Source organism: Lepidochelys olivacea, assembly GCF_965140295.1.
Source record: "Lepidochelys olivacea isolate rLepOli2 genome assembly, chromosome: 11".
In the NCBI taxonomy this organism is placed as follows: Eukaryota; Metazoa; Chordata; order Testudines; family Cheloniidae; genus Lepidochelys; species Lepidochelys olivacea.
This window is the reverse complement of record NC_140421.1, coordinates 33,522,668-33,538,018: the sequence shown is the minus strand read 5'-3', so window position 1 is coordinate 33,538,018 and position 15,351 is coordinate 33,522,668. Positions and strand designations below refer to the sequence as shown.

At 40.6% G+C, this 15,351-nt stretch overlaps 1 protein-coding gene across 7 annotated transcripts in view; it reads left to right on the top strand.

Annotated features, from left to right (window-relative positions):
- Positions 1–15,351, top strand: part of RBMS1 (RNA binding motif single stranded interacting protein 1) — a 207,239-nt gene that overhangs the window by 136,885 nt on the left and 55,003 nt on the right. For all 7 annotated transcript variants that reach the window (XM_084643426.1, XM_084643427.1, XM_084643429.1 and 4 more), the window contains 2 exons: positions 8,985–9,043; positions 11,602–11,693. In XM_084643426.1, the coding sequence (XP_084499552.1) occupies positions 8,985–9,043; positions 11,602–11,693 (151 nt within the window). The remainder of the gene's footprint in view (positions 1–8,984; positions 9,044–11,601; positions 11,694–15,351) is intronic.

Below are 15,351 nucleotides of genomic sequence, written 5' to 3'. Positions count from 1 at the left end.
TCAAGTGAGACTTTCAAAAGCACTGAAATGAGTTAGTTAAAAACAGTGAGACTTAAATCAAATGAATTCTGAATTTTTGAAAATCCCATCCTTCATTCTGAAGTGGTGGAGATTCAAAGGGACAAATACAAAGAGAAATGCTCTAGTTTAAACAAGAATTGATTGAGGTAAATCCTAAGGCCAGTATTATAAGGAGGTCAGACTCAATGATCACAGTAGTCCCTTCTTGCTTTACAATCTATGAATCAATTTCTTGTCAAAACCACTTGGACCTTTGGCAGAGCCACCATCAAAGTAGTGCTCCAAGTAGTTAATTTATCTTAAATGAACAGCGGTCACCATATTTGCTTACAGTGAAGTACATCATTCTGTGCCTGGAACAGAGCAAATCTGGCAATGTTAAATAATGTTTTAATTGTATTTCTGTAATTGATATGAAAGTGTTAGCTGAATTAAAAAAAAGTAGCACATCTCTTGCCAAATCATAGAATCATAGAATATCAGGGTTGGAAGGGACCCCAGAAGGTCATCTAGTCCAACCCCCTGCTCAAAGCAGGACCAATTCCCAGTTAAATCATCCCAGCCAGGGCTTTGTCAAACCTGCAGCACATCTCAAAGTGGAATCTCAGACAGGTATTAAAGAAGATCTCAGGGACTCCTTCGTTCTCTATGGTATCATCAAAAACGTGAAGAATTTAATATGAACATTTCCAGTTCTTCATGCAGTGAGAGGATACATCTACAGAACATTGCTGCTAGATCTCTTTTATTGATTAACCTATCCAGGGGTGAAAGTAACTTAAAGGACTTACTGGTATGCCAAAGTCCTAAGCAGGGGGCGTGGCCTCAGCTGGAAGAGGTGGGGCCTTTAAATACCCGGGGCCTTTAAATCAAAATTTAAAGGCTCCGGCTGTAGTAGCGTCGGCTGGGAGCCCCGGGCCCTTTAAGTCACCATTAGAGCCCTGCCGCCACTACCCCAGGGTTCCAGCAGCTGGGCTTGGAAGGCGATTTAAAGGGCCCAGGGCTCCAGCCTCTGTAGGGAGCCCCAGGCCCTTTAAATCACCAGCCTGGGGAAGCTAGTCCAGTCCGGCACGGTGTACCAGACCGGCTTACTTTCACCTTTGAACCTATCCCACTTATCCCTAATCATCTTTGTGTTCTGGTGAGTAAGTCTGTATTAGTTTCATGATGGCCAAGAAGCAACTGACTTGTCATTCTAAAGCAGTGGCTCTCAAACTTTTTTACTGGTGACCCCTTTCACTTAGCAAGTCTCTGAGTGCGACCCCCCTTATAAATTAAAAACACTCTTTCATATATTTAACACCATTATAAATGCTGGAGGCAACGCGGGGTTTGGGGTGGCGGTTGACCGCTCGCGACCCCCTGAGGGGTCCCGACCCCCAGTTTAGGAACCGCTGTTCTAAAGAGATTTGTTTTTCAGGGCATTGCTTGCCTCCCAGTAACAAAAGGCAACATACAATAACAAGTTGTACCCAATGATATCTCCTCCCAATCCTTCCTTGACTGCTGGAAGGACAGAAGGAAGGAAAACGTAGAGGTGGTAAATGTCTGCCTGTATCCTGCAGTCATGGTCCCCAAACCCACTACTAAGCCAATGGAAATTATTCTTTATCAGAATTTTTATAAGATGATGCTTATGCATCATTACATAGCAGGGATGGAGCAGGTTACAAAGATCGGCATCTGACACAAACCAAAGGTTTTACAGATAGAGAAATAAGTGACTGGAAATATATAATTTAATATAAAAAAGACTAGGGAAGAAGAGGGTTTCTGAAAACAGCACAGTATTTGGAAAATTCTGCTTGTCTATACTTGGGAATGAGCAAAAATATAGGGTGAGTTTTTCTGCGTGCGCCCAGCTTCCCTAGGGAGCAACGGAGAGGAGCCTCTATCTGGGAGCCAGATACCCTCCCTGATTTTTCTCCTCAGCCTCAGCTCAAGTCCTGCTCTAAACTGTACCAGCTGGCTATTGCATCCAAGGGGCCATATGCCACTTGAGATTGTGGGAGTTACTTGCTCTTCAGCTAAACTCCCTACATGCCCTTCCCCATCCCCAACATGCTCCTGCTTTGGGAATTCCCTGCACTGGGGATGTGAGCAGGGAAGATGCAGGAACCAGCTCTGCTGACTCTGTGCTTGCTGGAAACTCCCTCATCCTGCTGTTATCCCCAGTAGTGTGCTTATAGGCAGTCTCCATTCTCTTTGTACCTCCTCAACACTGCAAAGAGAGCAGAGCAGGGATGAGAATCTCTCTTAGTTTTACTTGAATGTAGCTGGTCTGTCTGGCATTTCATCTCCGAGTGTGATAAGGTTTGTGATACAGAACTTGCTTACTATATTTCATGTGAAATATTTTAAGCCAAGTTGCTCCAAAATAGGATTTTTTGTTTTTTTTATATATATATAGTGTGTGTGTGTGTGTGTGTATATATATATATATATATATATATATATATATATATATATATATATATATATAAGCATTTTGTCTCCTTGAAACTTCAAAGTACTGATTTGCCCCAAAACAAAAAAGTCGCATACACTGTTGTGCTATGCATGTTCACTTGGGGAGGTACTTAAATGTAGTCTTTCCTTCCCCATTTTAAGCAGAAAGGGATCTAGCAACCTGCAGAATGTGTATAATTTGCATAGAGACAACATAAGGTACACCGTAAGGCCTTGTCTACATGGCAAAGCTTTTTGTTTTGTTCTTTGGACTAACTTTTATTTTTTTTCCAGATAAACTGTCTTGCATCCACACACAAGTTACTTTTGGGAATTATCTGGCATTATCTTATTTTGCATAATTTCACTTCCAAAGTGACTCTAGACTGGAATGAGGCTGGGTTTTATTTGTTTTTTGAGTAGGGTACTTGTGGATGTGTGCAACAGCTGTAGCATTTCGGATTTAACTATTCTGCTTCTGGCAGTCCTCCCACTGTTCTCCCACACTACATGGTTTCTTGCCTGGATTGGCTTGTCTTTTTATTTCTGTTCCCTGTACTGTGTCAGGGTCATTTTTACTGTATGTCACCTCCCCAATTAAATGCTAGCGCTCAGCCAAGAGCTCCCCTTTGCGATTCCAAATCCTGGCGAGTTCAAACACGTGGAGCCACATACCTTTTATAGCAGCCATGCCCTGGGCGTCTGTGTGATCCTGTATGGAGATCCTGGACTTCCTTGCCCTCTAGACAGAGGCGCATATCCAGGCCCATCTGAACTGCTGTCACTGGATCTACTAATGTCTGTCAGAGCAAATAAAAGAGAAGGGGTATTCCCAGGATATGGAACAGTGCTGCCACAAAGTGAAGGTGCTCTGCCAGGGCTACAGTGACACAAGGGACAGCAACAGGACCTCCAGTAAGTCTCCAGCTACCTGCCCATTCTGTGAGACCCGGATTTTGACAAGAGAAGCCACCATCAAACCCTGGGACAGGCTTCTGGGCAGTCTGGGGAGGAGGAACACAGAAGGCACCCAAGCAACCTTCAAAAGCACTGACCAGGAGGAGACTCCTGAACAGCCAAGATCTCTTCAGGATGCCAAATTCCTAGCCAGACACCCAGGTGCCAGAGATGCCCTCCAGAACCCAGGCTGAGAGGCATCCTGAAATTACTGCGTAGGGGAGACTACTAGTAAGTATTATGTGCTGAATTACAAAACAACAGCAAAGGGGGATTTAAAAAATTTTGTTTCATGTACTGGCTGGCAGCTGCCATTTTAAACAGAGCCTCTCACCACATGCTTGGCTACCCTTGTCTCCCTGTCTTACCCTCCCCTTTTGGCCCCTCCGCCCTCCCAAAAAAACCCAGCCCTGCTCAAAGTGGCATCTTTAGCAGAGACTTTAAGCTCTAAAGCATTAGTTCTGTGAAGTATCCTATCCCAAAACCATTGGCCAAACATGCCACCCACCCCGTGCCTTGTAATTCTTCCTTCCTTCTGGTTGACTGCCATGCCCCTGCTCAAGATGATGGCCCCTCAGGAGTTAAAAATGAAGCACCTTGCAATGCTGGCATGTTTATAGTAACAGCAAATACAGAAACAGAAAAAGCAATAGAAAAAGTACTTGGGCTCTCAACTTAATCACTGCCCTCGGCTTTTAGCTGGCTTTACATTCAGTGAAGTAAACTGCTAAAACTAGGCTACTGACCCATTTCAGAATTCATAGAAATTATACAGCATTCATGACTATTTTTAATGAGACTCTCAGAATTAACCCTGTATGTCCAAACCAATTACTGCAGAAGTCTATTTTGTAGTGCACTTTGTATTGATATGTAGGAGTACAAAAGAGAATTTAAAGCAAAGACGATGCTCTGTTTTTGCATGGATGTTGCAAGGCACTTGCAGCTTTCTCAGGGCAGCCAAGGGAGGTGGTGTATCCCTTCCACTTCTGCACAAGCTGGAAGCAAATGGTGGCATTGCATATCTTCCCAGTTTGCTTATTACCTCGATGAACAAGACTCTTCTCTGCCTCTTTGGGACATGCCTCAAGTAAACATCCTCCAGCGTAAGGACAGCCTGCAGAAATGCACATGCGGTTACTAACCTACCCCTTCTTCACCCACCCACAGCTCATCACCAGCCTGGATTGGTACAGGAGCCCTATAAAAAGGGGAAATGAGGTAGGAAAACCACTTACCATCTCCCCAGTCTGGGAAGAAAAGATGACAGTAGGATTCCAAATGTGGGGGGACAAATAATTTTTTATCACTGTTAGCATGGAGACCACTATTGGGCCAACAGCAGTTTGTAGTGTTTGTCTGGTCCTGTAGCACCTGAAGTGCCCCAGCCCTTGTGGTCAGGAGGCTTATTAGTTATGAACACCTGAAAAACCTTACAAGTAAAGCGAAAGAAGACAAGGCAGGAGATGTTTGCTGACTTTCTCAGTGCATCTTGGCAGAGGGCCCGGGGCTTCAAGGGAGTACCGAGACTCAGAAAGGGACATGCAGGAAAGGCTGCTGGCAATGTTTCACCAGCAAGAAGCAAGCAACTCTTCTAGAGCATATTGTGATTCTGGTTGTGAACAGTGTCCCCCACCTAGCTATGTCCTGCGCCTTGTGGGGAACACAGGATACTGGCAGCTAACTTTCAGCCCTCCAGATTACAGGGGGATCCCGTTCTTAGTCACCAAATCCAATCCTTTTCCATACCACTCCACCCCCAGAAAAAGGAGAATGGTTTGGAGAACTGCCTTCTCCACCAACACACCTGAGTGAGCTCATCAGTCAAGATATGGAAGCACTTCAATACTTTTATGCATGCTCCACCACGGTTCCACTGGTTTTAAGTTTGTACTATTACATTGAATCAATAAGTTTTTATTGTGGAAAAATTAGGCTGAGAAGTTTCATTGGAATTCCCCCAATACATCAATTCCTAATAAAATGTTAAATGATAAAAGATGAAAACCCACATCACCTGTGTGTGAACACCTTTTACAAAGTGATCACTCTGTATCTAACCTCTCAGTGACTCAGCAAGACAACCCACGCTCGGCTTCCAGCTCCCCAGCCATCTCCTTTCTTCATGGGGACCCACATCTCTCTCCCTTCTGACCAGGGTATTCCTTGGCTGCACTGCTCCTGGCCTTCACTTTGTATTTCCCAGCAGACAGCTTGCCACGGATGCCTGCCTATTTTTCTCTTCATAGACTGATAAGAGTGATTGTCAACAGCTATAAGTTACCAAACAGCACTTCCTATACAAACCTACTTTATTCTTGAGGTAAAAAGCATTGCAGAAAAAACTTATTAAAAATAATAGAAGAACCTACATGTATGCCAATAGGCTTATCAGAATTAACCTCAACCCTAACAGCGAGCAGTGTTTTCTCCATGCTACCTGTCAGTAGCTCAAAAATGGCGTGGCCTGCAAAAAAGAGATGATTTATAGGATGCCATGAGGGGAATGATGGGAGTTTCGTTTGACATCAAATCTCAGAATTCCAGTAGGTTCCAGTAGGCATCCCACAATGGGGCACAAAAAAACCTAAAACAACAAAAGTGCTTTGTGGCTATTTGAAAAAAAGACAGAGCTGCGTGGATGCAATGATTCCCAAGAGAAGTAGCTTAAGATGGAATAAACAAAGTGTGTGGATGTACTTTTTTTGCTATACTATTTCAAAAAAGCGTATTCTAAAACAAGGTCTTGTGTAAAGAAGGCTTAATAATATTAAGCAAGTGAGGATGAATCAGTTAGAAGGAGAAGATAATACAGAAGATCAGTGCTTGTAGGGAGGGAGAACAATTAATCTGGAGAAAAATATGCACCAATTTATGATCATCATCTTAGCAGTCATTCAGTATTTTGAGATTTCCCAGTATTTTTGAAGCACTGTTTTTCATAAAGTGTGGTTCTACTCTGAAGATGGTTCTACTCTATAAAAATGACAGGGTGGGGTTTACGATCTGTCATCTATCCGATGACTTTCATGTTCAGTTCACAAATAAAAGGATTTCCAACTGTGAACCCTGAAAACTAAGTTTGGGATCTGAGAATCAAACTGGGTTATTTCCTCCTTGTACCTCTTTTAAAACACAAGTGATTTCCCTCATATGAATTCCTTGGAGAAACAAGGCTAGGGCATGCTCGGGGATCATAAAAGTTTTCATGAGTCCCTCTGTGCCACACACAAGACCCTAAATAACTGTGAGATGTACAGTTGGACAAAAAGGTTCTACAGGTGCTACTCTGATTATAGAAGGGCAGTGTCTCATTTCTCGTGTACCTGCCTGACCCTCTCCGCTTCCTTCAGTCACTTGTATATTCAGGAAACAACTCTTGTGATTTACATTGTTATATGTACATACCCAGACAAATAAAGGACCAGAATGTTTCCACGAGGGCAGGAAAGCCTACAGCCTCCGATTCTAGCTTGGAGGTGGGGAATTAAAAAGGGAAAGTATCACCTCTGCTGTATGACCATCACAGAAATACTGTGATGGCTCTAGAGTTCTGGGCCCATGGCTTGACAGGTGGCAAGGTCTCCAGCAACTGGCATGGCGTCATCCTGTTGAAACCCCTTATTGGGTTTCAGGGCAGCTGGTTATTTGTAGGAGTTATGCTGTCTAGGGTGCAAGGAACCAGGGTACACATAGCACTGCTGAAGGTACAGGGCCTGTATGCAAATGGCACTGGCTTCTGTTAGATCCCCAGAGCTTTGAACACCTGGCTTCTTGACTCATAAGTACATCCCTGCTTCTTTCAGAAACATTTCAGTGAAACTTCATGAATATAAGTGCAGTTGCCCTGAATTGTGACATTACAACTTTTTACATAATATGCAAAGATCTGCATATAGTCATGTATTATACCAGGAAATTAAATAACTTTTAGACTATGTGGCTGCTGTGGTCTAACACGTTGCCTTATTCACTATCTCTAAGTGGCTTACTGAGCTCCATAAGGAACCAGCAACTCAAAGTTGCCTCCCCCTCTTTATTGTGGTTGTATATCCATTGATGAGCTGCCTATACTGCACTCTCTCCTGCATTCCATAATTTGTTGGTTTATGCATATTTGTGATGTGTTTTAGCATTTTCCAACCTGTGTAATTCAGTTAGCATTTTCAGTTCTTGTACATTGAAAGCACAGTATCCTGTTAGGTATTAATGTAATACAGTATACTATTTTTCTGTGTAAAGAACTAGCTGTGTTCCATATTCCTCCTTCTCATGTACTGCTTGTGTTTGGAGTAAATGTAGTTTGAAAGCAAATAGAGGAAGTTGTGGTCTAGTGGGAGTCAAGAGACCCACGTTCTGTTCCTAATTCTGCCATTAACTCTCTCAATGACCTCTGGTCTGAGCTTGTGAAGTGCTGAATGCCAGCAGCAAAGTTGGGTTGAGTACTTAGTACTAGAGCTGAACTGGGAAACAGAATCTTCATACTATGAAAAATTTCAATTTGGGGGGAAATACTTACATCTCATATTTGGGCTGTCATCCGCCTGGTCCTCCACTACCACTAGAAATTCTTCATGGAACTGAAATGTCGTAGTATTTTGTTTCAGAAGCACAGAACATCGCCACAACGGGACAATTTGATGTTTCCGAAACAAAATAAACCCCCTTGGATGCCTGGCTGCCCGCCTGACAGGCTGCAGTGGAAACAAAATGCCTGGGAAGCCTAGGCTGGCTGCCAAGGAGTGGGAAAGCCATGGAACTGTAAATGATTTTCAGATGGAAAATCAAAAAATTTTGGCGGAAAATTTTGATTCTCCAGAAAGTGAGTTTTCCAGTGGAAAATTCCTAACCAGTTCTACTCAGCACTTTGTAGGATTGAGGCTTTCATTTCTTTTTGGGCTTGTCAGTGCTAGGAAAAAGGGGGGGTTATTTTTAGTTTTAAAGTGTCAGCAAATATGTTTTAGAATCCTAGTGAAGTTAGGGCAGCTTCTAGTTTTGACACATAGTTACGGGTCCATGTATTATCTGAGGGAGTCCAGAGTTCATCTCAATCAGCTAACACTTGTGAAAACCACTTCTTATCCTGTCTAGGCTTTTAACATGTGTTAGCTATCACATGTTTTTGTTTGTTTAAAGTCATACACATACTTTTCCCAAGTTTGGGTAAGCACTGTGTGTTACACATAAGGTAACGTAGGAATAATAATGTATGCCCAGCTTTTTAAAGTGGTTTCAGACTTGTAGATGAAAATAAGATCTAAGCATTATTTAAATTAAACATTTTCAAAAGTAAGAATAAGCTCCATCTTTAACATAATACATTTGTCGTCTTTATATAGTTATGGAAAATTAGAGAGGAAACCTTACTATATAAATCTAATCAAGGGTTAAAGTTTGAAGTTTCTTCTTCTTTATATGATTTTTTTCTGTTTCTATCAATATTTTCTTATATTTTGTTAAATTATAAATTAAAACTGAACAGAATTACATGATCTTGGTCTCTGTTGTAACAGGATGTCACAAGTATAATATTTATTTCCTTTTTAAACAATTTTTAGATATGGGAAAATTGTATCCACAAAGGCTATTTTGGATAAGACAACAAACAAATGCAAAGGTATGTTTGTCTTTAAATTATATTTGCCTACTTGTTTTCAAATTATTTTGAAATATTCTTAAAATTTGGGGGGGGAGGGTGTAAGAAATACATTCTTATTCTACACCAAAGTTTAGTCTTGCCCAATGTCTGTATAGTTGTCCCCAGTACAATTGGCAAATAGTCCATGCCCAAGCTGTGTGCCAAAACTTCAGATGACTCCAGTTAAGTTAACAAGCACAGCACTGGCTGGCATTTAGCCCCTGCTTTAAAAAAGAGAATGGAGTTAGAAAACAGCTTTTTTTCCCCCTTGCCTGGGGAGATTAGAGTGCCTTACAAAAGACCATTAGACTGTATTAAGTATCTGGAAACATTACACATTGTGCAAATTGGCTCTATTAATTAGAACAGAGTAGTTTTAAGCAGTACTTAATTATATGTTCCAATACCCTAATTGTGTTTTTGTTCTATGCCTGTTTGAATATATTGGTGGGAGAGAAAGGGTTTGTTTTCATGAACATAATTATAGCTGGAAAAAATAATAAAACTTCTATCAAATACACTGGAAACGTTAATTTAGTGCACTGTCCTTCAAAATTTCATATAATTATTATGAGAGCATACCCCAATAACAGAAGTGGTGGATGGAGGTGTAGCAACAGACACTGATGTATTAGGTTTCAGACATTCTTTCTGACAATAATTAGGATAATTTCTAAGCAAAGGGAAGAATGGAGTCGGCTGACTTAGCAATGTTAACTACTGACCCCATGAATGAGTACAAAGCTGACAAGCAGGGGGCAGGAAAGGAAAGCTCATCATTAATAGAGTTCCAGCTTTTTGTGGGGAACTTGGAGGCAATGGTGCAGAATGGGTTCTAAATACAGGATCAATCAAAGGGACACTGAATTCAAAATCTGTACTTATCTAAAAACTTCTTACCTCCAAGTTTTACATATACACCTGCTCTTACTATAATTGGGGAAAAAATAGAGAGAACTATTTTTCTACATTTCCAATGTATTAATGCATTTGACAGTACTTAGTTTGTCACACACCCACACCAATCCTGAAAGGACTTATGGAAATCAACTGATTAGTACTTTTTATGGGTCCAATCCTGCAAAGACTTTTGCATGAAATTACTTATAATATGTAAGTGACCAGAGTTAAATCTGTTGGGTGTCCTTTTAATGGCAATATTCCTTCGGAGAAGTTATGTTTTGGTGCACAGTTTTCTCTATACAGAGTCCATAAGGTACACTTAATTGTATTGTAAGCCTTATATGTTTAGTATTTGAAGCTAAATTTCCATTCTAACACCCAACTCTTTCCAAAAGTGATGTGGGATTTTTAATGATTACAAGCAGCCAGTGGATTAGTTTTATATCTCATCTAAAATGTGGCATTTCCAGCAGCACAGAGCCCTGTAATGACCTGCTTCGTGATTTGCTTCAATACTAAGAGTGAATAGTGCCATTTTCTGCTGCAATAGGATTTTATTTATTGTTATCAAAGTAGACTTCAGTCAAAGGTTGCTCTTGTTTTTACAGGGCTGTTTATTTTGAGTGGGATTTTCAAAACACCAAGGGGATTAAGTCACCTAACTCCTAGTGATTTTCAGTGAGACCTGAAGACAGTGGCTAGTTTCATTAGGTAATGGCACCTAACACCTAGATACCTTTGAAAATCGTAGCCTGTAAGGTTACTGCCTGATAAAAGGCTACATTTGTTTGCCATCCAATTCCACTGGAGTCTATTGGCAGATTCCCTCTTAATAACCTCCTTGTAACATATAAACAATTCTTGAACTTCCCAAAATTATCAGGGGCAATATTTAAAATTAAAAATTACTGTTCTTTATTAAGTTTATTGTACTTAAAAAAATCTGGTGTTGTCTATAGCATCTCTGTGTGTTGCTGCAGTATAAAGCATTTTAGAAACAGTTGATGAAATCTTGGCCCCAATGACGTCAGTGCAAAGCTCCCATTAACTTCACTGGCAGCCAAGATTTCATGCATCATATAATTAAACTAACCATTGTCTCTCGTGTACACATGACGGAATAGCTATAGCTAACCAATTTATCAGAAACCTGAGTTTGATAGCACACCATGGTTTAGATGATTGGTAATAGGGTACAGAGGCTTTCCCTTCTAGGTCACTTGTTAAAATCTGGGCGAGGATTTTAGTGACCAAAAGTTAACATGAGATTGCTATTCAGATGCCTATACTATCTCAGGTTAGTGCATAGTGGACTAAAATCCAGATCACACAAAGCATTATAATAATTGTTGGAAGCTTTGGCATAAGCCACAAATGAATGGGCATGAAAACTGACTTGTCTTCTTATTGCAAGAAGTAGTTCTTCCAACTCATGGTTAAAGGACATTGATGGGACAGTGCTGGTCAGCTTACCCGCCTGCTACTCTGTTCTGTGACTAGATGAAGATCTTCAGCCTCCAAGGCTGTCAAATTGTCCCTTCCACCAGCACAAATTTTGTGTTAAAAAAAGCTTTTGCACTGTTTGATTATAAAATGGTTGTTTGCTTCTCAGTAAAAGTTGTTTTAAATTTCAGGTTACGGTTTTGTAGATTTCGACAGCCCAGCAGCTGCTCAGAAGGCTGTTTCTGCTCTGAAGGCTAGCGGAGTCCAAGCACAGATGGCAAAGGTAAGTTTAAAAGTACTCTGCAAATTCTTGCAGTGTAACCTGAAGGTGAACAAACTTGTGCTTTTTCAGATCATTGGCAACACACATTCTAAAGCTGAAGGCCCCCTATTGAGGATGCAGTGTCTCCAATCCCCACAATACTTCAGAGTTTAAAAGTGGGGATAGTTAGCTGGAACGCAGCCTCTGAAAGATGTAAGGAAAGGTGTGCTCCACGCCCCCCTTGCTGAGCTGAATGGGATTTTTGCCACTGATTACAGTAGGAGAAAGAGTAGGCCCTAAAATAACAACGATAAGACTTCACAGATTAAAGTCAACATCTCAAATCGTAGCTGGAAACAAATTAGTAGTTGATGTAGTTTGTAGAACACAGGTATTATGTGCTCTGTATGTGGAGCACCACTGAGTAAGCGATTTGCCATATTCTTTACTAGCTGAAACTTTCAAGTGGTCGTTATGGGGATCTTCAGATAGAGCACATTGGAGAAATCCACTCTGTATAACTGTAGCTAAATCCACAGCTAACATGAAAGATTACAAATTTCCTCACTGCATTTTCCACTTTATGCATCCGATGAAGTGAGCTGTAGCTCACGAAAGCTTATGCTCAAATAAATTGGTTAGTCTCTAAGGTGCCATAAGTCCTCCTTTTCTTTTTGCAAATTTCTGGTTGATACAGAAGGAGAAAAATAGCAGTTCTAGTTACCAAAGAATCCAGGAGTAGACATGGTTCCTAATGTAGCTACAGATGGTAAACCTCAGTAATGATAGGGAAGCACACTCTAAATTGGGGGTGGGTGAATTTTCAACAGCACATAATGGAATTGTTTCTGTAGAGTTTGTAGTATATTTTATGTTAAGTGAATTAAAACTTAAATCTGGGATTTTCAGAAGCCTGTAGGAGTTAGGTGCACATAGATCATTGAAAGTCCCAAAATATTTGTCAAGGTATTCTTGCATTAGGGTGTCTGCTCAAGGTAATTGGAAAAATTCTAGCCGAACAGTGTTTCGTCAGTTTTGCAGATTTATAAAACTCAAAACGTTCCTTGAAGACAGACTGGTTTCACCAAAATTCTGATAGGAGTTGGACTCAGGCACGTTTTGAAACCTGGATTCCTGCTAGACCACCTGGCTCTTCAATAGCCTGCCTTTTGGGCTTTTTGGGAACCCAGAGGCTTACATGGTTTGTGGCTCAGGAACATCCCACCAAGTGGACGCACAGGGGGTAGGGTCTGTGGCCCTGGGGCAGCCCACCAGCTAGGGTGACCAGATGTCCTGGTTTTATAGGGACAGTCCCGATTTTGGGGGCTTTTTCTTATATAGGCACCTATTGCCCCCCACCTCCTCTCCCAATTTTTTACGCTTGCTATCTGGTCACCTTACCACCAGCTGAGAACCAGGGACCCCAGAGCTTCCAGAGTGTGCTGTCTCAGAGCAGTCTGACCGTCAGACTGCCTCAGGGCCAGGGATCCATTCCCTTTTTTGGAGAATTTCAAAATTTTTGGTTCTCGTCCCAAAATATCAAAATCTTCCATGATGCTGAATTATCTTTCTCTGAACAGCTCTAACATCTGCCTTTCATGGTACCTGCCTGTGCATCAGATTTTCAGTTAACAATTACTCTTGGAAGTTTTTGGTTTTTTAATAGAAGGTGAGTTTTGTAAACCAGAAAGTCATAAATTTAGGGAGGTATGAATAATAATGAATTATAATAATGAATAATCATTTTGTTAAATGCCCTGTTTCCAGTTGAATGCCATAAAGACCAATGCAAATTTATAAATAAAGACAATATTAGTGCATATTTTGTGTATATAAATAGTTTTTAGTAGTTCTAAAAACTAATAATTCTGAGGTGGAATTCTAGCTAGAGAAAATATTCAAATGATTAAATAATATGAGTTTTTAAAAATGTTACAGTATACAAAAGATCTAGAAAGCCTTAGGAGCTATCCATGGGGTTCTGTGTACAGATTTTTTTTTTTTTTTTCAGTTGAGATAACTGTTCTCCTCAGCAGAGAAGCTGTGGAAAAAATAAGCTAACAACTCGAGATGTCTGGACAAGTTCCAGGTCAACAAAATAGAAACCATATGTTTAATTCTTAATGCATATTTCACTACAGACAGGCACACATGAACGTACATACACACAGGAAGGTGTGAAATTTCTTTGTGTGAGCATGTGTGTGTTTTCATTGGTGGTCATGTAATGTTTTAAATATTTTTTTAAGATATGGGATGTTAAAAGAATGATGAATGTTTTGTCTAAATAAATAATATAATTGTTGATGACTAATAATGCCTTGAGAGCAAGACCAACTTTCTAGTTTGAGATAATCATTTTGAATTATGTATATAGTGGGTCTACCCTTACTGGTAACAAACAGGAGCAGGTTTTGTATAGCAATGAAATATGTTAATATAGCTTTATGTGAGCACTAATGTTAAAACTGAGACCTGAATATGTAAACATTTTGTTGAATTTCTGAACCACTCAAGTACACATAGGCCAAATTTTGCAAACGTGAGTGCCTAAAATAAGTGATCTGCATCCGTACAAGTTTGTTTTGGACTGTAACTTGGTGTGCCAGCTTTTGATATGAGAGTAATTTTTGTTTCTTTTCAAAATGTGAACCAAGACCAAGATTTTCCAAGGTGACCAGTGACTCTAAGTGCCTCAATATTGATCATCTAATCTGTAACACCTTAAGGAGGCCTGCTTTTTCAGAAAGTGCTGAACACCAGCTCTGTGAAAATCAGGCCTATTTAAGATGTCTCATCTTGGATGCCTAAAAATTGAGACATTCAGAGTCACTAGTCATTTTAAAATAATTTTGGCCAAGATTTTCAAAATCAATCTTTTTATATACAGGGAACTATATAAAATAGTATGTATATTTTTACCCATTTTGCATGCTGTCTTATGTGCTAAATTTTGTTACAATTAAATGGTGTGGTCCAATTTGCTCACAGTGTCATTTGACAAGGTTGGGGTGTACCTTTTCCATAACAACCGGTTGCTGATGGTCTGCCTCAGAGACTGATGCAACTAGTTTCAAGTGAGCTTGGGGAAGAATACTGGTCAACTGGTTGACTGACCTGTCATTGATATGATAAGACCATATTTGCCCAATGATCAATAATGTGGCTCCTAAACAGCCTCATCTTGCTCATGGTCAGTATGGTATTGTGAGGACCTGCAGCAGATAAAGCAATAGGAAAGCAGTCTAGCTGGTGGAAGTCTTGTTCTGAGTCTGACTGTGGCCGCACTTTTGCAATCACATGCTATAGCTGTGCAGGATGTGAATTAAAAACGATTTGCTTCCACTACAGCATCTGCAAGTCCCAGTTGGTAGAACTGCTTCAAGTTGTGAACAGTATAATTAAGACAAATTGTTTAATCCCAGTGATTATGTTAAATATTTGACTTGATGCACTCTCAAGCTACTTTGTGGATAAGATCATTCAGAATCTGACTGAGCTTTGTGCTTTGGAAGTGGATGTGGTGGCAGGGGAACATAATCTTATCTACTTGTGTTTCAGCGATCGTTGGTCACTGAAGTGATTTGGGGGCCTGAGGCATAGGCTTCATAGAATATCAGGGTTGGAAGGGACCTTAGGAGGTCATCTAGTCCAACCCTCTGCTCAAAAGCAGGACCAA